Source organism: Eurytemora carolleeae, unplaced genomic scaffold, assembly GCF_000591075.1.
Source record: "Eurytemora carolleeae unplaced genomic scaffold, Eaff_2.0 scaffold4, whole genome shotgun sequence".
Classification (NCBI taxonomy): Eukaryota; Metazoa; Arthropoda; class Copepoda; order Calanoida; family Temoridae; genus Eurytemora; species Eurytemora carolleeae.
Genome location: NW_019396191.1, coordinates 400,965 through 425,235, shown reverse-complemented (window position 1 = coordinate 425,235; position 24,271 = coordinate 400,965). Strand labels below are relative to the sequence as shown.

Here is a 24,271-nt window from a genome sequence, read left to right as displayed (position 1 = left end):
TTGTACATGTACATGTACTTGTACATATACTTGTACAAGTACTTGTACATGTAGTTGTACATGTACTTGTACATGTACTTGGACATGTACTTGGACATGTACTTGGACATGTACTTGGACATGTACTTGTACATGAACTTGGACATGTACTTGTACATGTACTTGGACATGTACTTGTACATGTACTTGCACATGTAATTGTACATGTACTTGTACATGTACTTGTACATGTACTTGTACATGTACTTGTACATGTACTTGTACATGTACTTGTACATGTACTTGTACATGTAGCTGTGCATGTATTTGTACATGTACTTGTACATGTACTTGTACTTGTACATGTATTTGTACATGTACTTGTACATGTACTTGTGCATGTATTTGTACATGTACTTGTACATGTACTTGTACATGTACTTGTACATGTACTTGTACAGATACTTGTACATGTACTTGTACATGTACTTGTACATGTACTTGTGCATGTACTGTACATGTACTTGTAAATGTACTTCTACATGTACAAGTACAATGTGGGAATTGGACATGCACATTCTACTTCTCACTAACTTACTTCATTACAGTTCCTTTAAACTAAAAAGTTGGAGTAAATCATTACTTTGATGTTACTTATTATTTTTGAACATAAATCATTATCAACAACGTAAAACATTTAAAATTCTTGACATTTTTAAAAATATTATGATATCTAAAGTATATGGTTGAAAGTAAAAACACAAAAAATATAAATAATCAAGATTATGAGAATGGCTTCTTTAGAAAAACTTCGAAAGGGAACATGAGATGTTTGTAAAAGGGAGAAATTAAAATAAAGTTTTCCAAATTTAGCATATTATATTCACATAAAGTACATATATTATATTTACAATAGAAATAACATATCAAAAAAACATCACATCTTAAATATAAAGAAAGATAAATGGGTAGATATATTTTTCAAATGTTTTCATAATTCAGTGTAAAAACAAGTAAATTTTACAAACATGAGAGGTTTAAATTTGTGGTTGAACAATTAAACTTATTAAATCCTTATTTGAGATCTCTTATATGAAATAATACAGTAAGAACCAGTATAAAGTGGAATAGGAAGACGACTTTTAAATAGTTCTTTGAACATAAGATAAAGCTATTTTGCAGTGTAAACAGACCCGTTTCTTTTAATCAGCTAAATTTCAAGCTACCAGATTACAAGATCTTGCTTTAGCTGTTTATACATTGAATTCCCATGATAACATATTTGTCATTAACTGTTAAATAGCATTCCCATGAAAACAGACCTGTCTTTAGCTGTTACATTGCAATATCATAATAACATATCTGTCTTTAGCTGTTACATTGCATTCCCATGATAACAGATCTGTCTTTAGCTGTTACATTACATTCCCATGGTAACAGATCTGTCTATCTGATGTGCTTGGCTGTTAGTTCCAATATCGAGTCTAGACATGGCGAACACCGTCTGTTTCCTGAAAAATAAACAATAATACAATGGCGGCCATAAAGCTGCAACATGGAAAGACGACATTATAGCAATTGATATATTTCATCCAGTGGCTTAAGCCTAAGTGAATTGCACAACTATATACAGCTACCCACAAAGGATGAGACTGTAAAGACGACTTAAACCTCTTAAAATTTTACAATCCCAAGTCTAAATGAAGTTATTTGCCTAGAATGCGGTGGTTCTAATGGCTTTTTAAATTTCATAATTGGAAAAGAAAGAAACAAGTTTACAGTTGAAGAAAATAATAAATTAAAGAAAATACAAATTTTGTACAATTGTCTCTAAAGTCGCATCCTTTGTTGGTAAGCTGAGTCTAAACTAAAGAACGAAAAGTTTTGACTTAAATTTTAAGTTCATGGTTAAATGCCACTTCTGACTTAATTCAAACCTGAACTTTAACCGGTAGGTTAAATATTTAACCCTTACCCTTTGGTTAAATATTTAACTCGCCGAAATCGACGAGTTAAAATTTAAACACAGGGTTAAAATCCCCTAGTCTATTATCATTCAGCGGCATTCAACTAATTATGATATATTATTTTCAAAAGTAAAAACTTGATTCAATAAATTTCACGTTTTAGATTAATTAATGTTTGCACGTAAACCCAAAATACTGTGTAACTGGAAATAAGTTTTGTTTTCTGTCACGTAAATAATTTAAAATTTAAAAAACAGCTGATTGCCGAATACCGATACTAACGTAATAATTCTTTAAATCCTTTTCTCTGATTGGTTTAGATTTTTCCCGGGAGATTCAAATTTAAAATTGAGAAAGTTTAATATTTAAGTAGCTACTCATTATTTTACAGAACTTTTAACCTCGAACTTAAAATTCGTGCATTCTTTAGTTTTAGACTCTGTACTTGGTTTCAAAATTCAAATCAACGGAAACTATGAGTTCCTGATAAAAATTTAATGAATACAACAAAATATGTTAAACCAATAAAAACTAATTTATTGATGAAGTCTTGTAAGAAAAAAATACTTTTTTATTACTGTAAATATTTAACTAGATACCGAAGTCATGTTAAATGTTTATTTCGAAAAGAGTAATGAATGAATCTAAAAACGTATTTTCAGACTCAAAAACACTGATTTTTTGAAATAATAACCAAGTCAAATATATCTTAAAAATCAAATTTTCGAATATGTAAAACCGTTCAGCTTGGGATTTAAGTTTAATGTTTATTCTCTCTCTTAAAATGAAAATATTTAGAATAGAAAAACAAATATTGACTTTGAAATTTGAAAAGAATTTTTACGAGGAGGCTGTGCATATAGAAGCCTTAATAAAAACTGTTGTAAAATATATTGAAAATAGTTTTTGTACTAAATGTGTATATTTCTTTCAATTTTGGGATTATCAATGAATTCTACCACCAAAGAAAAAAAATGTCGAAAGCCCTATGTAAGTTAAAAATTATCTAAAGTTTACAAAACAGAATGAAAATGTGGTCAGAAAAATCTTGCTATTTGGAGCTACTTTTTTCAATATCCAGTGTAGTAGATTTTTACACAATTTATATTTAAATTTTTATTTATGAAAGTTAGGATATAATTATGAATTAGACGTGGCACTCTACAAATTGAGGGTCAGTTGATATTTGGCCAACAGTTAGGGTATTATTATTTGGCTATCAGTTCCATTAAACTGAGATGAATATTGGACTGCAGGTTGAGCATTCTGATTCCCAGTAAAGGAATTGATGATTCTGGATTAAAACTTTATTAATTATACTTAAACCAAAGAGGATATAGGCTCAACAGTGCGATCATGATTTACATTTTCAAACAATTTAACTTATTTTATTTTTACATAAACGATAGCTTTTGCTTCGATACTATAATTTTGTAGTTTCGTTTAAAAAAGCTGAACACCAATTTTTAATTAGTTTAAACTTTAGTAATAATATCCTCAGCAGAGCAAACATCAATCATAATCATATAATGATAACAATGGAATAGAAAGACGACATTTTAGTGTATTTGATGTTGTTACAAAGTAAATAGGTTTACTACGCTTATTAAATCACTATTTTTGTGAATTAGGTCTGTTTACACTACACATTTTCTGTTTCTCATGCTCATCAGACTTTTCAAACTTATAACTTGATTCTAAATCTAGAAAGTAATTAAGTTTTTGCCACAAACGCTGATTTTCTAAACCCTTTATCTTTTAAACACATAATTCAAGACCTTTAATATTTCAAACTATGATTTATGTTAGATCAAATAATCTAAGTTTCAAATATCAAAGGTTTGAACCATTAGGTTGTAAAGATAGGAATTATAAATTTTTATTTGTGGCAAACACCAAAAACACAATATCTTTCCTTTTGCTATTCCAAGAAAGTATAACCTTATGAATTGCAACAAAAAATGATTGGGACAATTTTCTTTTCGATTCGAAATTTTATCATCATCAGAACTGATTTCCAGCGCCCGGGTGCAAGAGTACATACATTTGAAAAAAACTTCTAAAAGGGAAGGTTAAAAATATTGAAAAAATCTGTCGATTAGCCATAATTAAATTGTAATTAATCGGTGCAGTTTTTTTTTGACTTTTTGAATTTTAAAAAGTAAAAATTACTGTAACAACCCCATAAAATTGCATTTAAATTCAGTTCTCAAATTGAAGAAATAAAGGTGTTTTAAACTGACAACCACAATTTCAGTTTTTCATATCGTGAATGTTAATTTTCTAAATAATTGTTATTTGAAACTTTAGAAGATTAAGACAATATCTAATCAGTTAAAAAATATTGACAAAATGTTTGAATTAAAGTTATGTTCTGACACTGAAGCTGAAGCTGAAAATTAAACTTCGAAAAAGAAATATTGCTAAAATGAATAAATTAAACTTTTAAATTATTAAATAATTTTCGTTGCAGATTAATATGGAAAAGGGTGAGGTTGCTGAAAAACTTTAATCTTAATTCTAAAGACAATATCGAAAGTTTATCAAGCTTAATCTTTATGCCAAAGTTTCAAAAGTTTGAAACATAACTTGTCGTCGTATATATCAATACAAATAAGACGATTTTCGATTTTAATTTGGATTTATATCAAGCTTTTTATCAGTATGGATACAAAAAAAAACAAGGAAACAAAGAGCAGCGTCAATGAAAAAAGCGTCTCTTTGATTACTTGTAAACTTGAAATTCGAAAAAGCTTGTAAACTGAATAGCTGTTTAACTGGAAAGATTAATCCTTCATAATCCAAGTAAAACAAGTCTTTAGCAACCACCAATTTTACTACAGTATTTGGCGTTTATATCGATAGAATGAAGACGACTTATTGTTAGTAAGACTTGATCTCCAACAGGCGTTTTTATATTGCAAGTTCAAATGTGAACAAAGAACCTTGGTGAAAACTTCTCTTGGTTTAAATGTGTTATTTGTTTTTTTCTTTGCTGTTGTTTGAAAGCTTGGAAGGCAGCCTAAATTTAAATAGAAAGTCGTCTGCATTGCATTGAAATATACGACAACGACGCTGCGACCCGAAAACCGGAACCTTATCTAACTCAAAGTATCTAATGACTAAATTATAGTTTAAGTTTTGCATTTCATTGTGCGGGATTTTTGGGTTGTACACATTTGTGAAGGAGGGATACAGTTGTGTATTAGAGAGGGGTGGGCAGCCAACATGAATGTATTCCATAAACATCTTATTTAGGTCAAAAAAGGCTTGGCTGCTTAAGAATTCTTTTTGGGAGGAGTCTCTAAATTGTATAAATGTTATGTTTTAGTTAAGAATTTCGACCGAAAACCTGCTATTTTATCGTAAATTCTTAAAATATTGATTTTTCAACACGCTACTTTGACTAAATCATGGGTTTCGGCGGGCTGCCGGCCCCCCTAAATTTTCTAAATGGCTGTTAGAATCTATTTATATGTTTATATTATCACAAAACCACTGTGCTTTCTTGCACTGTTACTATAAAGTATATGTTTTTTCCTCGAAATAGTGCTATGTAACAAAGACGACATTCTAAATTCTCGCAATATTTTGGGGAATTGAAGGATCCATTAAAGGATAAACATATAAACGGGTAAAGTATTTATAAATTGAAATCAATATTTTTCAATGCAAGCTACAATTCATACAATGTACATTATATTCTCTTTGGTCGTAGACATTAGATGTTTTAAACTATAAGTTATGTAAATGAAAATATTTTCAGAATATATTCATTCTTTCCATTCGCAACTTAAACACAAGACAAATGCATTTAAAGAGGATTATTGTGACATGAACCAGTCACCCCCCCTGACCCCCTGAAATACCCCACCAAGGGGGGGGGGGTAGGCCATGAAAAATGGTTTTTAAACCTAAGAAAACTAAAAGTAAGAGAACCTGTTAATTCTCTCCCAGTTAACCGTAGCTTGAGGAGTACAACCCATTACATTACAGAAAACCAGTCTTGACAATTAATCAATCAACAATTTAATTAGTTAACAAAATTTTTAGAACAATCAATTAATTAACAATTCTGCTAATTCCGTTAAAAATTACAACATTCAAAAATTAATCAGATTAATTATCATTTTAAATCGATTCTCAACAATAAAATCCATAAAAGATTAATTAATTTTCTGGCCTTTCAAGTCAATCAATCCATTTATATCTAAATGAATTTACCAACCTGCAGGCTGCAAATCAATTGATTAGCATAAGCCTTTGATAATGATAAATATTTTTTCTAACCAATTCAAAACCATAATCTCGAGCATTGTCATATTTGCATGGAGAATATCTTGAAATTGCATTTACAGTCTCTTAAACTTGAAACCATTTTCATTCAAAATAACCGTATAATATAATTCCTATGTGTTTCTCTTTTAAGATTGAATATTAATATAATAACAATAATTAATTGATTTCCTGAATTTTCTATCTTTCCAGCAGTAGATGATGAGGTTACAAGATGAACTGATGACAAGGGTAAGGTGGGAGAATATAGACAGTGCTTCAGCCCTGAAATTCAAAAAAACTTTAATAACCTTACATTTATTTTACATTTTTGATAACTAATGTTCACATCTATTTAATTTCCAGGTTGCAATTTAGTTAGTTTTTTTTATTATTTTCTTCAATTTACAAGTTTAAATGTCAACTTTGATTTTGGAAAAAAATGTTTAGAAACGAATATTCAGGATTTACAGTAGCCAAACGCAGACATTTGCCCTTTCCCCTTTCTGTTTGAACTAGCTTGGCAATCTGGCACTACCCAGGTTTACTCATAGTTAATTCAGCCGTTTACCCGCACTAAGTCGATTTTACCGGGTTACTAAATTTTCGCTGTTGATCTGACACCCGTCTTGCTTTTTTCTTTCAACCCCCCCCCTCAAATTTCAATGATCATTCTTAATTAATAAAAAGCTGATGAGAAGCGCTAACATTTTTGATACTTCTCTTTCCAGCGGAAAATCAACTAAGCTAAAATTTCTTGTGTTCGAATTCTACGTAATTTAGCAATTGCCCCAAGGAAGACAAGATCACTTCCCCCCCCCCCCACGCACCCCTAAAAACACTATTTCTTTACAATTATTTAAAAGTGTTACGGAAGACCTCTTATAACTAAAGTCTATATTTGTACTTACCAAACCGGCCACCCTGTTTCTCCAGATATAAGCTGCCAAACCTAAAATTATCATATTCTTAAATACTAAGATCAAAATTAGTGAAAAATAAGAAATAGAAGTTGAACTAATATTATTGCTAGTTGAACAACGTCTCCCACACTACTAGAGTAATTGAACCATGAAAGGAGTAAACCAACTATTTGCACCAAGTTCAACTATTACTTGCTGTTTGTAAACTCCAGCTCAAATTCATCATAAGGGAGGGGGAGAAAAGGGACTCAGTTCACCTAGATAAGTGAAATCTATGATTTCTAGGGGAATACGAGTGAACTGGTTGCTGCTTTTTTAATATTATAAGTGATTTGTTTGCTGATTTCATAACTTTAACAAAGTGAGCTGTTTGCTGATTTCATAACTTTAACAAAGTGATTTGTTTGCTGATTTCATAACTTTAACAAAGTGAGCTGTTTGCTGATTTCATAATCTTATCGGAATACATTGTTTGCAGATTTAATATTTTTTTTCGAAATTTACAATAAACCCTTTTCTGTGATGAAAAACTAGAATCTAATTAGATGGGAGCCGGAGGATCCAAAATATCAAATATCTAGAAACACAATAAATACCCTTCATGTTCTCATCTTGATATTCAGAAGGTTTCTTCCACAAAATTATTTTTGCTTGCAAAATAAAAATATTATGAAAATATTTCTTGTGTAAGCTGTGTAGTTATATAAATTTGTATTGAATTACATTTTTCTTTGATGCAATGTTCAAGGATTTCAGAAGTTTTATTAAAACTATAAAAATGACACAGTTATTGAATACTTTAGTTTAAAGAATCTTTTTAAAATAATAATAAATTAAATCAAAAAGGATTCATTTGGGTACCGTTGTGAATCGGGCATTGCCACCTTTGTATGGAGGGTCACTTGAAATTAGGCTTACATACCCTTTAGCAGAAGACAATAAATCAGGGATTAAAAAATCGGTTCTAAAACGGAATTAAAAATCGTTTTTTTCAACATTTTCCCGCAAATTGCACCAATGATGATTGTGATAGAGTTGGCACTCTCCACTAACCCCTACTATATCTTCGGTCAGTTTGAGGGTGATGGAGATTACATCTTCAGTCCATTTCGTACATTTAAAGAAGAACACTTTAGTTTTAACAAAAAATTGAATATTTGCTAATTTTTGATCGTGAAAGGTTCTGGAAATTGATGTAAACAATTCGTTTTAAAGGATTTGCATTTAGTTAGAATAAAATAAACTTAATCAATCTTCTTAGAATTGTAAGGGTAAGGACAAAAAATGTGGAAAATGTTTTGTTTACATCAATATTTAAGTTTTTCTTGAGATGTAAAGATGGTGTGTCATTTTTCTCAGTACAAGGATAACAGTTGTTACTTTTTATAAGGTTCTCATTTTCTCATGTATAACTTAGTAACAATAATATTTTTTTGCCAAAAAAAAAATAAAAACGAAAAATGTGAATTTTTAAAGGAGCCATAAGTCCGAATTTAATGAATTAAAGCCCCGTCTCAATTCCGCCAAAAACCAGTTTCAATTGATCGCTGGCTTAAATCTTGAAAAATTTATTACAATTTAAAGTGGAACCATCCATATTTAAATTTAAGCCGCGGCTCAAATTTTTTTTAATTCGGACTCTGATTACTTTTTACAAAATAAAAATTGTTCTAATCGTCTTTAGAATCTGAAGTCGTGGATCTAAGATATTTTAAAATAGGAATTATGCTAGATCAGATTATCATTAGTTTTAAATATCAAAGGTTTTGCAGCATTGCTTGCAATGATATCTAGACAACCCTGAATGCAATACATCAAATTTTTAGACAGCGTCGACTTTAAATAGTCGCTACAGATTGGGCTACGGTTTCACCTTACCAAAGTAACTTATATTTTTTTCTAGCCCTTGGCATATAGATTCATGTCAACGGCCAATTTTTCTAGCGTCAGTTAAAAAAAGAGAAATTAGCAAAATAATTCTGGATTGAAAGAGAGGAGTGCACCTTGATAGCAATCAAAACTGACTCCTATGTTTTAAAACTGGAAAAAGTAAAAAAAAAATCCGTTAGAACTGGGTCATTTTCTTGATTTTTGAAAACTGCTTGATGTGTGATTGTTAAAAATAGCTAGTTGATCAAGGTTACGGTGCCCTTCTAAAAACGTATATGAAGTACAGGGTGTCCCAATAGACATGGGAATTTAGTGACGAATTCGATATCGTCTTTTCAAATAATTCTTTGATTTCGTATAGTTATACCTACTGAGAAAGCTGTAGTCAGTAGGGGTGTCGTCTGCTATATGTTCACATTTTGTTTGTTTATGTTTTGACTGCATTAGGGTGTACTTAGTAAAACAAGAAAATTGCAGTATACAAACAGACTAAACTTGTCCGTCTTCACTGTTCATCTTGCGGAGAGACATTATAGACACATCTTTACAGTCTTTTAACCTTTTCATAAAAAAATCTATGTTTGTCTGTCGATCCGACCAAAACTAAGAAACCCTTTGATCGATTTGCCTCAAATTTTGATTGGGAAAATCTAGAGAAGCATGGAAATGTTCTTATCTGGTTTTTAAATTATTAGTTGAGTGGGTTGACTTTTAGAGGAAGATTAGTTTTCAAGAAAAGCTGGGTTCCCCAAAATAGTCCCTTATAAAGGTGTAAAGCTTACCTCATAAACATTGATACCAATACGAGGTATATTACTCACAATAAAGAGGAGAACAACAAATATCAGAATCTTCCAAAAATTCAAAAATATTTTTAAAAAAGGACACAATTTAACAATTAACAATTAAAAAATAAAAGAATCTTTCAATAATTAAAATTCTTTTTAAACGATGTTTACTTTAATTAGCAAATTTAGTGCAGATGCAGAAAATGGTTTAGAATTCACGACATAAGAATTCGAAGTTATCTCCACTTTTTTTGACAAGACAAAAAAGGACTTTTTAAAATTCCTTCATCTTTGCAACCCAATGTCATATTTATGTTAATTTTGTTAGAACAAATAGTATAAGTTTAATATATAAAAGGTTTACAACATAAGTTTACAAAGATATAAGGATTAGGAAATAGGACAAAGACCCGATTACTTTCTTGTTTTTCGTCTTTCTGGTTTCTATCCAGTTTGATTCGCGAAAATGTTCAGGGGCCGAATTTAAAGAATTAAAGCTTCGGCTTAAATTTGAAGCGCGGCTCAAATATGGTTGGCTCCACTTAAAATTGTTTTCAATGTTTTCAAGATTCAAGCCGACGCTCAATTGAAACCGGTTTTTGATGGATTTGAGACGCGGCTCAAATTCATTAAATTCGGTCTTAGCATCAACGAAAATTAAAACTAATACCATTAAACAGCTTGCCAGCTTGGCGCCTTTTCAATGTACCCAGATAAGTGTAAAACCCGTTAACAGTTATACAAACCTGAAGAAACTGAGTCTTTGCTACAAAATAAAATGTTGTATTCTTTATGTCTTTGCAACCTGATGTAGTAAACCTTTGATATTTTAAACTTAGACTATTTGGTCTAACAGAATTTATAGTTTGAAATATCTAAGGTAGCATTATTGGGTAGCAAAGATAGAAGGATCAGAAAGTCAGAGTTTGTGACAAAAACTCGAATAAAAAATTTGATTTATTAATATTCTACCGACTTTCTTGGCAATTGGAAACTGCATTCTCATTGCAGTTCTATTTTAGACAGTTGTAATGTTAACCAGACAAAGACCGAATTTAAAGAACTGCACTGCCTACCGCCTACCGCCGGTTCAACCACCTATTCAAATCCCAACTTGACCTTTAACGGGGGTTCAAATTTGAACCAGCTGGAGGTAATTCAGGCTTTAGCAAGCAGCTAAAATTCTCTAAATTCGGTCTCAGGACAATAATTAAATTCTTCGGGTTTTAAAAAGAAAGTAGTTAAGTTTAGCCATTTTGTAACCTATTGCCGTAGTTAGACCTTTTGATATAAGGATTAGATCATTTGATTGATCATGTAGCGAAATCTCAATTCCTTCGCAAAAACTTATGTTAGTTGTTGCAATAAACCCATTTTCACTCAAAATATTAATTATGATTAAAATAAAAAAAAACCTTAAAACAAAAATTCTTTTAAAAATAATTTTTAAACCTAGAACAAGTGATGCATATCAAAAAGTAATAAATTAAAGAGATTCTGAAAACAATTTGTGCAAAAGACTTAAAATCTATCACTTGAAGATTGTTTACTTGACATGAACATGTAGTTTTTAAGTATTATGTGTAAACTGTTTTGATTTTTCATATTCTATGTTAGGTTGGGCTAAGACAATTTCTTTGCTGAGCGCTGAGGCTAGGATAGACAGGATCGGACCATACCGCTGGAGCCACAAATCTGGACAGAGTATTTTGTGCATGATATAATTACAAATTTTGTCCGTTAGTATTTTTTTTTTTGGTCGCGTTTTCGCATTTTGTCGTTTGACCCTATTAAATTTTGAATTTAAAACTCTATGATTTGTCGGTGTCGGTGTCTAAAACGGTTATTTAATAGAAATTAATACAATTAGCCAAACTAAATCAAAAAAAATTTAAATATTTATTTATTAAAAAAAAATACAAACGGGAAAGGATCCCTCTTTGTTTCAAAGTAATTATAGCCATTCATCTTTTTATAATTATCCTGTCCATCCTTTTGTGTAGAAGAAAGAATTTTTCGTCTTAGTAATCAATTAAGAAAATTGAACAAAGGTTTCGCATTTATAACAAATTTTGAAGAGGATAAAGTTGAATTGTTGTTAAATTATTCATTAAAGGGACAGACCGGCTATGTAAGGGAGTTCAACTGAGTATGCAGTGTTGTGGACAAATTCTTTAGGATTCATTTGAGACATTAAAAAACTTTTCCAAGATATATAATTACTGAGTTTGAGTGCAAAGTCGACGTTCAAAATTATGAATTTAGGATACGTTTTCAGAATCGTTTTTTTTTTAATTATTAGATAACGACGATGAAAAATAAAGTTAAGAATATACACTAAACTAATTAGATGGTTAGGAACATATTTCTCAAAAGAAATTTGTCAATAAATCAATGCTAGAATCAATTATTTCGTTTTCATCATTATATTGAATTTCTTATTTTCTTTAAATTTTTTCGCAGATTTCTTCAAATTCTTCAAATGTTGTCTTTCTCATAATAATTCCAAAAAATCTGCAGAAAAATCTTTGTGAATAATGAGAAACCAGACTAATGAGGAAATATGGACTAATAATTGGACAAGATTACTTATTTTCGATGAAAACATTAATTTTCATTTTCTCAATCTGTTCCTGAACAACTATTTAGTTACTTTAGAATTTTGTTTACCTTTTTTGTCGTCGTTATTTAATAATTAAAAAAAGACAATTTTGAAAACGTACACACCCAAAAGTACGATTTTGAACGTCCACTTTGCGCTCAAACTCAGGATTTACAGATCTTTAAAAAGTGTAATATGTCTCAAATGAACCCTAAAGAATTTGTCCACAACACGGCATAGCCGGTCACTCACTTTAAATACGGACATTGTATAAAATGAACTTTAAAATTCGATAAGCTTAATATTTCAAAGGTTTCCTCCGAATTTTAACAATAAAATAAAGAAAATAAAATAGATTATAGAAACTTAATTTTAAGAAACCGTCTATTTGTAGAGTGGAATATCTGATTTACAACGCGTGGTGCCAATAACTTGATTATTTTCGATTGTAATTCTGTTTTTTGCAAAAGAAACAATGGAGGAAATTGATAGAATTTATCTCCTTATAATCTAGAAAAGCGACGGTATCTTCTACATTACTGATAAGAAAAAGGTTCAAACAGTTATATTCTTTAAATAAAATAAATTGAAATTACAACTGCATTTCCTTTAAGGATTTAATGCATTACATTCTTGATTTCCTTTAAGTTTTAAATTGCAGTTATTTACAGACTTGATGGTACACGTTTATACCCTACATTTACATTTTACCAAAGCAGAAATTTATAAGTGGAGCTACAATGTTTAAAACCTATGGCTGTAGTTTTGGTCGCAGTGTAGTAAGTAAATGCCCTACTCCATAAGGGGATCTCAAATCCGTATCGATCCAGGTACAATTTTTCCGCTATCAATGTCAACAAGCACACAAGCTCAGCTATCAATGTCAAAAGGAACACATGCTCTGAATTGATCAATGCCAAACCAATGGGCACGATCTCGTAAGCTATTAATATCAATCGGATGCTCGTAACTATCAAGGCCAAACCAATGGGCAGGATTTCAGCTCGTATGTTTCAAGGAGGACCAGATATTAATGTCAACAGGGACACAAGCTCTTAATCTATCAATGCCAAACCAACGGGCAAGACCTTGTAAGCTATCGATATCAATTAAAAGCTCGTTTCTATCAATGCCAAACAAATGGCACGATGTCAGCTTGTATGTTTCAACGAGGACCAGCTATCAATGTCAGCAGGGACACAAGCTCTTAATCTATCAATGGCAAACCAATGGGCACAATCCCGTAAGCTATTGATATCAATCGGATGCTCGTAACTATCAATACCAAACCAATGGGCACAATTTCAGCTTGCATGTTTCAACGAGGACCAGCTATCAACGTCAACAGGGACACAAGCTCTTAATTTATCAATGCAAAACCAATGGGCTAGATCTTATAAGCTAGCAAGTTAAAGTTAATTTCTACGTCGTTATCTAAATCACGTGATTAAGATAATCATGTTATATTTTACAGCACAGTTAAAATAGGTGCAATTAAGATGTACGTCATTATATATACCACATGATTAAGCTAATCATGCTACATATTCATTTGAAGTGCAGTTCAAATAAATAATGGGTTTTACTTAGAAGCTTACAAACGTATGATAGTAAATAATGTACAACGTAGTTCAGGTTTACAGAATATTGTGTTACACGATATTTATTACAGCAGTACCTGACCCAGAAACATAAAATATGAGTTAAGCATTTTTTATTTAGAATTTTGTCACTTACGGAGTTTTCAGAAAATACTGGGCAATATTTTGCGCTCAATAAAATTATGATTCAAAAACATTTTATATGTTATAGTTGTCGATGGAAATCTTACATGCTTTTTATCAGAACTCCTCGTAATGAAGAGTTAGTGAAAAAAAAAACTAATTTAAATTTTTAGTTTGCAACTTTTTCCATACTTAGGCATAAAATCTAAAGAAAAGGAGTTACGATGTTACAAAGTCGTACCCTAATAATGTTGAATGAATTTGACTTCCTCCTTCTATCATTATATTCAGTTTTTACAGTGTTTGATGTATTATGGCGTTTAGTTTTATTAACCATGAATAAAGATATCAAACTTGCTTTTATAAATCTTAATGGAATGTTTTATAATAATTATATGAGAACATTCCTGGCTTCTTCTCTTTGCTTTTATTAGGCTAATACAATTTTTTTAGTATAAGACAATTTTCGAAAATAGTTTGTTGGATTTTTGAATTTTTCCCTTAGCGATTTGAAGATCTCTTTCCCTCCTCTTCGAAGAGACAATTGACCGATTTCTAAATAGAAGTTTATTTAAATAAATCTATTTTTGCAAATATTCCATGTTTATTTTTATCCTTGAGAGTTAACAAGGTTCCTAGTCACATCATCCAGACAGAACAAACACTAATCTGAGAGAATATCAGAAATAGGAAGACGACATTTACAATTAGATTTTCTTTATTTTTCTTGCGAGGCGGCGTAAGCATTACAGTTAAACTATGCAAGGTGGGGAAACCAATTTTATTATGAGCCACTTTCAAGAAAATAAAAATAATTGTTTCAGAGAATATAGATAAAAAAACAAATATTTTAGAACAAAATTTAGTTATAGTTTATAAATTATAACAATTTAAATGCTTAACTCCTTTAAATTCTTGAACTGAAGATTTCTTATATCATATATTGTAACAGTGGGCGAGTTTTGTTGATCTTTTACGATCAGCAATTCAAGGATGTTTTGGATCGCTGAGATCATAGCTACCAAGGGGAATCATGCCCCCTTTCCCCCCCCCCCCATCTTTAACCCTACGGTTGGACTTTAGAATCCTATTTTGAATACTAACGGATTTATTTGAGTTTGCATTTGGATTCTATAAATAACCCAAGCGACGCCGAATTTTCCGTTATCTTGAAGACCCAAGCGTTGGGGAGGGGGGCGGAACAACCCCGTGGTAGCTAGGGTTAAATGCGATCCTAGGATGGAGCGAAATCGAAGGGGGACAGACAGTTGTGATTCAGCTCCCTTGAATTAAGGTTCCCTTGAAGAATTCCCCTATCTGACGAAACCTATTTGATTAACAATATTTAATTTGTATAAGTGAGACGATGAAAATGAAAATGTAAAATGTCTCCTGTTTGATAGATCTGATCAGATTCACAATATCTCGTTTGTATTAGTATCGTTCGATTTAAAGTTTGTATCTTTTGTATATAAATATATTGTAAGAAAAACCGACGCGTTGAATATTTGAGAAACTCAGTGCATTGCTTTATTGATTTTTATTCATATACTATAATATATTATAAAATATGAAAAGAAAAATAGCCAAATATACACATTGAGTAGTTTTTGTTGTACTAAAGATTTTTAATATCACAATTTCCCAACCAATCATCATGGAAGCATCACATAAATTATGGATTTTATATATTTTAATAAATAAAAAATAATAATTTTATCTTACTGTAAGAAAATAAACTTAATCTATTAATATACTTTGCTTGTCTGTCTGTCTGTCCTGGTGTTTGTGAGATTTTTTTGTATCCAATAAAAGTCAAAACGGTTGAACCGATCGGGCCCTACTTTTGTGTTGTACCTAACATGAACTAAATTTTAAAAAATTGCCTCCATCAAAATTTGATTTTCATTCAATTTAAAAAAAAAATTAAATCTACAAAATTTTTTGCTGAAATCCGCGAACTTTTTTGTTATGTTTTACAAAGAACACAAAGAGAACATGTTCACAATTGAAATAGAAGATGGGCACGAAGCACCCTAAAAGACTAGTATATATAATCACAAAGAATAACAAGAAACTAATTATGTTAAATGTACATAGTTCAATTATACTCATGGTAATATAGTATACAAAACAGAATTTTGTAAACATTTACGTTATTAAATGACACAAATTTGTATTGCAAGGGGTACTAATGTATCTTTATTGTACAAAGATGTATCCTCTTGTCTTCAATGAACGTATAGAATGTCGGCTTCTAAATATATTCGAGCCTGGTGTTTGTCCAATCTGGATTAAGTGATAGTTGTAAACAAGCTTTAAAAGGTATTTGATCAAATTTAAAAGAAAAAAAAACTAAAAAGTTTTAAAACTTATAGTTTAAACACAAAACAAAATGTTTAAAGAACATCCCAAACTCGTGAAAGAAAACATGTAAAAATATTTCTTAAACTAGACAAAAATTAATAACCCTATCACGATTGGGTTTTTTTTTTTCAAAATAATTTTAAAACGGCCGACATAAAACTTTTTCACTTTTTTAACTTAATAAATGTAAACAAATTTTGCAAATAAAATTGTTTTTTTTTGTTGGATGGAAAGTCAAACGACGGGTTGGGTTTAAAAAAAATGAATTATAACTTTTTTTAATGGAGGTACAGAGCTAAAATTTAAATATTTAAAAAGCCATTAAAAAATTATCTTTAAGACATAATGAGCTGGACTTGGGACTTGTATTACACTCCCAGATCTCAAATGTAAAGTCAAAATCATAGGGGGAAGGGTGGAAAACACCCCTCCCCCCTTATCGGAAAAGATTCCCTCCCCCTATATATATTAGACAAAAATAGCCCAATCTAGATAGGGTTAAAACTGAGAAAATATTGCCAAAACTAAATAAATATCTAAAAACGTGGGAAAAATAAGCAAAATTATCAAATCTTGACTTAAATTGTAAAAGAATTGAGAAAATCGGAAAAAAAACTAATAAAAACATCCTATATTTTCAAAGGAATTGAGTCTTTGCCATAAACTCTGCTTTTCTAAACCCTATCAATGTCGTAGACCTTAGATATTTCAAGCTATGAATTTTGTTAGATCAAATAATGTAAGTTTGAAATATCAAAGATTTACGACATTGTGTTCCAAAGATATAAAGATTATAAATTCAGATTTTGAAGACAACAATTCTTATACTAAACAAATATTTTTTAAATTAAAGATATATTCATAAAACTAAACAAATTTTAAAACTAAACAAATTTTATTAAGAATAGACAAAATTATTGAAAACAGACAAAAATTTTCAAAACTGTACAAATATTTCAAAATTTCATAAACTTAAGTATTTCAAAACAATACAAAAGTTCTCAAACTAGACAAAGTTTTCTATTAAGAAAAAAACTTTTCAAAACTGAACAAATATTTTAAAAATAAGATAAACATTTTTAAAACTTGACAAATCATTAGATAATCATTATTTGAATATATTCCAAACAAAATAAAAAGTTTTTAAATTAAAAAAAAATTTATGCTGATCATGCAATCGACTATGTACGTGAATAATGATAAAAGTTTTTAGAATTAAATTTGTCGCTGGCTTACAAGAGAAAACCTGATAAACCTGATTGACATGATGATAAAGATTTTAATTTTAAAATAAGCAAAAATTTCAAACTTGAGTTTATTGAAAACAAAGAGATCGAGTGAGTCGCAGAATATTTGACAGAGACGTTCTGTGAATTAAATTCTAAAATTAAATATTTTTTCTTGTAAAATCGAAATCATATAATAGTTCTGAATCTTTTTGTAAGAAAGAAACTAATGGAAATCTTTGAGTTTGAATCTAAATATATAACATTTCTTAGTTTTCTCAGAACTTCAAGTTTGAATCTAAATATATAACATTTCTTAGTTTTCTCAGAACTTCAAGTTTGAATCTAAATATATAACATTTCTTAGTTTTCTCAGAACTTTTCGGCTTTTATACAAATCGAAGAGAAAATACAGTGAAAATCAGAAAACAGTGGAATAGGAAGACGACATTTAGGCAATAGTTAAGTGTATTCTTTGGTGTTACAAATAGTTTTACTTGTACCTTATCTATTAACTTATTAACTAAAATTCTGAGCTTTTGAAGAAAAAATTACTTGTCTGAAATTTTGCACAATTTGAAAACTATTCTTTAAAAATTCTGCATTATTACTTTTCATAAATTTTTAAAACTTTAGGAATTGTTTCCCTTTTCATGCTTTCGCAAAATTTGACTCAGACCAGACAATTTAATCGACGTCAACCTCTGTGAATTTTTTCTACAGTCTTTTTATGAGCTAGATATGTGCAAGTCACTTTTGCAGAGAAACCTCAAATAAAACTAGGGTTTCTATTCGAAATTTCGAGAAACAATTCCAGGAAATGATGAATAAATTCAAAATTGCGGAATTTCGTGCAAAAAAAGTCATTTCGTGCAAAAAAAGTCATTTCGTGCAAAACCACTCAACTGTTGCGAAACAGAATTGAATGTTTCGTGGAAACCTTAGATGAAACTGAAGAGACAGAAACAAAAACATGGATATCTAATTCGAATATTTGATTGCAGACAAAGCTTTTAAAGATGCCATTGTAAACCTCAATCTCAGGAAAAAATAAAGAAATATTTTCTTTTCTGTGATTCTCAAAACTTCCTTTATTGTCTTTGCAGCATTTATAAATCAACACAATTCGATAATAATAAATTCCATCTAAAAAATAAGGACTGAAGAGGTACTGTTGTGAATCAGACAGCACTTCACTTGCACTAAGGTCAAGGGAAACTACGCTTAAATTCCCTTTAAAGGGAGTGTTCGCTTAAAATGAGATGGGGTTTAGGGTGATATCGAAATGAATTCGATATTGATCGCTAAAAATTTTACTTTTATTTGTTACTTTTAAAAATAGTCATTTCTGAAATGTCGAGGAATGGTCGAAAATACAGCGCCAGCCGTGAAAAGAAGTATTAAGCAAAAAATTAATTAAAAATATCATGAAATATCACCGTTATACAAATGCATCGCATTGAATTCGACAATCGTAGTTTGTAATATCTGGATGGAAGTTCTGAGAGGAATAATGCAACTCCGTGAGTTTGTCTGGGTCCTAGTTCTTCGGCATGAGGTGTGTTTAACCATAACTCCTTATAGACGTAACAGATAGAAGTAAAATCAGTAGCAATTAATATCGAATTCAATTCGACGTCATCCTACCGCCTTTCATTTTTCGTGAACACTCCTTTTAAGAGTCTGTACTTGTAAAAATACCTTCTTATGATGAACCAGAGTTTAGTATTTAGAAAAACCAGGATGGCAATAGGAATCACTGTCATTGCTAAACTGTTTGCAATCAGAACATAGTTCCTTTCAGTCACCAAAATTTAAAACAAATAGAAAACGAATTTTGTCTGTCTGTCTGCATGTCTGTGTGCATCCAAATACGTCTAATTACGATTAAACCTTTTTAATTGGGCCCAAATTTGTTTGTCTAGATAAGTCCGGACTAATTTACTGTAAGTATTTAAATAGTAGTTTTAAAAGATGTTTACGAGTTGAAATAAAATTAAAAGAAACCCCTGGCCTAGGAAAGGCTTTTGGACGTTCAAATTTGAAAAATGGTTACTTGAAGAGTAACAGATATGAATTATTAAGCTAATATTGTTAATAAAAAGTTGGCGCCCTAAAAGCCCAGTATTATAGACTCGGGAAAAGGGGGAAAGTGCAAAAAGCTGATCGGATTTTGCCGTAACTCGGCCTTTAAGAACAGACATGGTAAACATAGCTTATATATCAACAAAGCTTTTTGGGGTTTTCTTTTTATTTTGTTTTAAATTAATCAAAACTCGAGGGTTTTATTTGAAATTTGGAGGCGTTTTCAGAGAAAAGTCTGACCGTGACAAGTAATTAAACTTAACAATATAAATTTTGATTATAATTTGTAGTTCGCATGGCACCCCGGATCAACCAGAGTGAGCAGCATTCGGTTTCTTCTATTTGAAATCAAACGTATTTTGATCTTTAATTCAACAATTCTTTTACCTTTCAGATTTGTTTATCTTATACTTTTCCATTCAAAATGTATATGCCGACAAAAAAGTATCCAAGAGAAAAGGCTAAAAAATTATGTGTAATTTTGATCGAAAGTCACAGCTTTCTGGAATATTGACAGGACCGTTAAATCCACGTGATGGAGAAAATAAAAGAAAAAAGTTCAAATGTATTTTTGTGAATTCCTGCAGTACGATAAACTCTTCCTCAGATCAGTGGCGCAAATTTCACTGAAATACATTTTTTTAAATCTAAATATTTTTTTCATGTTAGGTTTGTGCTGCATGTGGTNTCCCTTCATCACCCCCCCCCCCACCTACAAAAATATACCTGAATCCTGTAGTGTTGTGTGGAAACAGTTCATCTAAAATCTAGAGTTTTCAAGAAGTTGTTTCAAACTTTGGAAACTTTCTACAATAACAGATAAAATATCGTCATTTTTAAAACGTTTAAAAAGATTTCCGGTTTTCTTATCCCTAAAACTTTGCATCCTGAGGGTGTAAACTTTTCATATTTCAAACTTTGACAGCATACTTTAAGGTTTACATAATTAGGTTGTTAAAAGATAATGATTAGCAATTAGTTTCTTTTTGAAATATACTGAAAAGGGCGCCCTATACCTCCTCTTTAGACCTTTAAGTTTTGTATATTATAGGTGCCATGCATCATCATAATGTTAAACCCAGAAGTTTAATAGTGTATGGATAATAAAAAGAACATAAAATTTCAAAAAAAAATGTGGCTCCCCTTCCTCCCCATGTGTTTCAGTTAATTTATGTTCTTTCGAATTACAGCGTAAACAATGGATCGAAGTTATGAGTGGACACGTTCAGACACGATCGTAACCTGCTGATTAGCCAATCATTATCAACTTTTAATTTAATTAATTTAATAAACAAATGTAAAAATAACGAAAGTCGTTGTTATTTTAAAACACATCACCAAGTTATTTTTATTTTCCGTAATTGTTTTCATGAACGGATATTTTAGGTCGCTAATAATTTAACAATCAACTGCAGGTAACGGAATATTTCGTTGATTTTCAAAAATTCGTTAAATATCAAAAATATTTATAAAATTTTAAATAAAAAAACTAATCTTTAGGAAAGCCATGACCATCAAAACCATTTTAAAAACTTATTCTATTTTGAAAAAGTCTTTTCATTTTATTGAATTGAAAAAAATAGAAAACCAAAACATGAATATTTTTTCTAAAGTAAATAATGATTTTATTTCCGCAAAAATTTAGTAACAAATAATCAAAATCAGAAATAAAATCTTTTTCCAGAAATTAATAATTTTTAATCGTTTATTATGCTACATGTTTTCTTTTCTAAAAACTGAAAATTCTGTTTTAACAATTTAGTTCTGACACATAAAATGCAGATGATATAAAAAAATGAAGTTATGAATTCAGAATTTAAAACAATCAAATTCATCATATATCACGCAAATCATCCCCGTTAGTAAAAGTAAATTCTACCTATATGAAGCATAAAGTCTGATCGGATCAACCTTGATGCACCGGCTAGTCCTGTCCATAGAGCTAGGTTAAGTACAAACTGGCACCGGAAAGGTTGACCCGGCTCGGAAATTCAAATGTACAACGGCTGCCCGTGATATAAATATATCATTAAACTCTGAATTTCCTGATTCTAAGGAGAGTGTAGAGTTCTGGTATGTAGTGCAGGTTGTCAGCTCAAAAAATCTTTTTAAAAAATAATTTACAAAAAGGTAATTAGTTATTACAAATAAAAAAAATAACTATTAAGAACGCTGTTATTTTGGTTTGCAGTGTTATAAAGATTTTGGACAGAAATATTCTCTATATCTCGAAGGTTCAAGCCTTTTTAGATTTAATTTTGTCCCGAGCTTTAGCGAGAGACAAAATATAATCTAAAAAGACGAGAACCTTCGAGATATGGAGAAAATTTAAGTCCAAAAACTTTATAACACGCCGTGCCAAGATAATAGTGTTCTGGGTAATTTTATGGAACGTATTTTAATGGCTGTTTCTAGATCAAATAAGCTTTGAAACAAAGCAGATGTCAAAATATAAAGTTTCTTTCAATTTTATTTTTATTTTATTTCAATTGAAATATTTTGGAAATATCCTAAATTTTATGGAGAAAATCCGGGAACCAATCAAAACTTTATAGCAAACGTGCTATAATGTACAGCTAATTTAAGTTTATAGCACGATGATTACTTTATAGCACGTTCATTATGAAATTCATGATGGAGGGAGTAATAATTTTAAAGTATAGTCTTATAAAAGTATTTTTTTACTTTGTAATTTTATATTTTTTAAAGGTGTAAATTTCTACAAAGAGGAATATCTTTGAAAGGGTATAAATTCTTCGAAGCTCTCAAATAAAATTTGTATTTTAAAACATGCATGAAAGTTTTGTAAAAAAGTTTTGAATTTCTACCTAAAGAAGTTTAAGTTACAATTTGCAGGGCAATGAGAGTTGTAACTTTAGACCTACCACTTTTACTCGTTGTTTTTGTTCACTCTAAAGACGTAAAAAAATAACTTAAAATTTTACATTGAATGACTTTAATTTAAAAGAAACAATAAAAACATCACAGTCAAAGTTATTTATTTCATTTTATTATTATTATTTTATTTAAGATAATTGCTTACAAAAAGATACCATCGAAGTTTAGGGTTAAATTAAATTTGTATAATATTAAAAAGCACCACTGATTTGAAATAAAAGGCTTTTCTAATTTTTAATGAGTATCCAGTAAGTTTATGTTCATAAAATGCCCAACAATTTGTTTTAATTATTTCTTAAATTTTTAATTCCCTAAAAATCGCTAATCAAAATAAAAAATTGTGCAATCTTCTTTCTGTTGTTTTAGGCTTCTCAAGGAGATTACTATGTTGAAATCCAATAATTGGAAAGTGTAGGTAGGAATAAATATAGATTTATTCTGGTATGTGTAATTCAGGCATTCAGGTGAGTGGCATGTATTAGTTAGAAAAGCCAATAAATTTGTTTATCCTCAGACCAATACTTTTTTAATAATGCCGAAAAAACGTTAAGGGGGGTTTAGGGTTTACAAATAATGAAAGATATCCTAAATGAATGAAAGACAAAGGCGCAACGTTGGTTGCAACTACAGTAAGAAAATAATATATTAAATAATGGAAACATGATCTGGAATTTCTTGGTGAATTGATGCAAAATATTGTTATATATGATACTATCCCACAATGTGGGTGAATAGTTTTGAATGTCCTCTTCCATATACTGTATTAGAATTTTTGCAGTTTATTTAATTAAAAAAATCTTTTATATAAAACATATTTTACTTTATCAATTTTACTATAATATGAGTATGACTGCCATCTATTATTTCTTAATATTCTCTTTGGTGTCAAACAACTTAACAAATGAATGAAGTAGACATTTTAAACTATTCCCAAACTGTTTACAAGGATAACATAAATAGTATATGGCACGCTCGACATGAAATACCCAGGGACCGAATTTAATGAATTTCACCGTCGTCCCTTAACTACTTACTGCCGGGTCAAATTTCAACCACTGATTCAAACTTAAAGAAAAGAGAGAATTTGAATCGGTGATTAAAATTTGAACCGGCGGTAGGCAGTTAAAATTAAAAAGAGAAAGACATTTTAAACTTTTACTGTAACAAATATAAATGACATCCCCCTGCAGTCTTTTATTTGAATATTGGAATATGAATAGATAATCTTGAATTGAATATACACTTTGAAGTAGATCTTAATCTAAACTGATTTATAATTATTTAGGAGTATTCCATTTGCCGGATCTGAAAATAAACGAAATAGTATAAGATTTCCCTTCAAAGACATTTGTTTTTATTTCACTGCAGAAGGAATATTTGTATTCTTGGATAATTTTACAAGAGGTTTTTTAATTAAAGATATGTTTTTTAGATTTTTTTTGGAAACTACTTTTGAAAAATTAGCGGGGCTGAGTTTTAGAAAAATAGTAAATTTGGTCCGAAAAAAAACATCCTGCAAGTTAAAAAAAACGATTCACTTTTTAACT

The 24,271-nt window shown here is 30.1% G+C and overlaps 1 protein-coding gene across 1 annotated transcript; it reads right to left on the bottom strand.

Annotated features, from left to right (window-relative positions):
• Positions 1-951: 951 nt before the first annotated feature.
• Positions 952-22,669, bottom strand: LOC111697756 (cholecystokinin receptor type A). The gene is made up of 11 exons (XM_023467862.1): positions 22,655-22,669; positions 21,872-21,930; positions 20,553-20,586; positions 20,408-20,452; positions 19,443-19,538; positions 14,649-14,703; positions 9,817-9,885; positions 7,133-7,173; positions 6,414-6,506; positions 5,886-5,951; positions 952-1,490 (listed from the first exon to the last, which is right to left on the bottom strand). Exons 5-11 carry the CDS (start codon positions 19,505-19,507, stop codon positions 1,400-1,402), a joined length of 480 nt encoding a protein of 159 aa, XP_023323630.1. The 5' UTR covers positions 19,508-19,538; positions 20,408-20,452; positions 20,553-20,586; positions 21,872-21,930; positions 22,655-22,669; the 3' UTR covers positions 952-1,399.
• Positions 22,670-24,271: the final 1,602 nt, after the last annotated feature.

Coding starts and splice junctions, on each gene's coding strand:
- LOC111697756 (XM_023467862.1), bottom strand. CDS start 19,507: ATGACAGTGATTCCTATTGCCATCCTGGTTTTTCTAAATACTAAACTC. Junction 7,174..9,816: donor TTGGTATCAATGTTTATGAG/GTAAGCTTTACA, acceptor TGATAATTTTAG/GTTTGGCAGCTTATATCTGG. Junction 1,491..5,885: donor AACTGGGAGAGAATTAACAG/GTTCTCTTACTT, acceptor TTTATTTTTCAG/GAAACAGACGGTGTTCGCCA.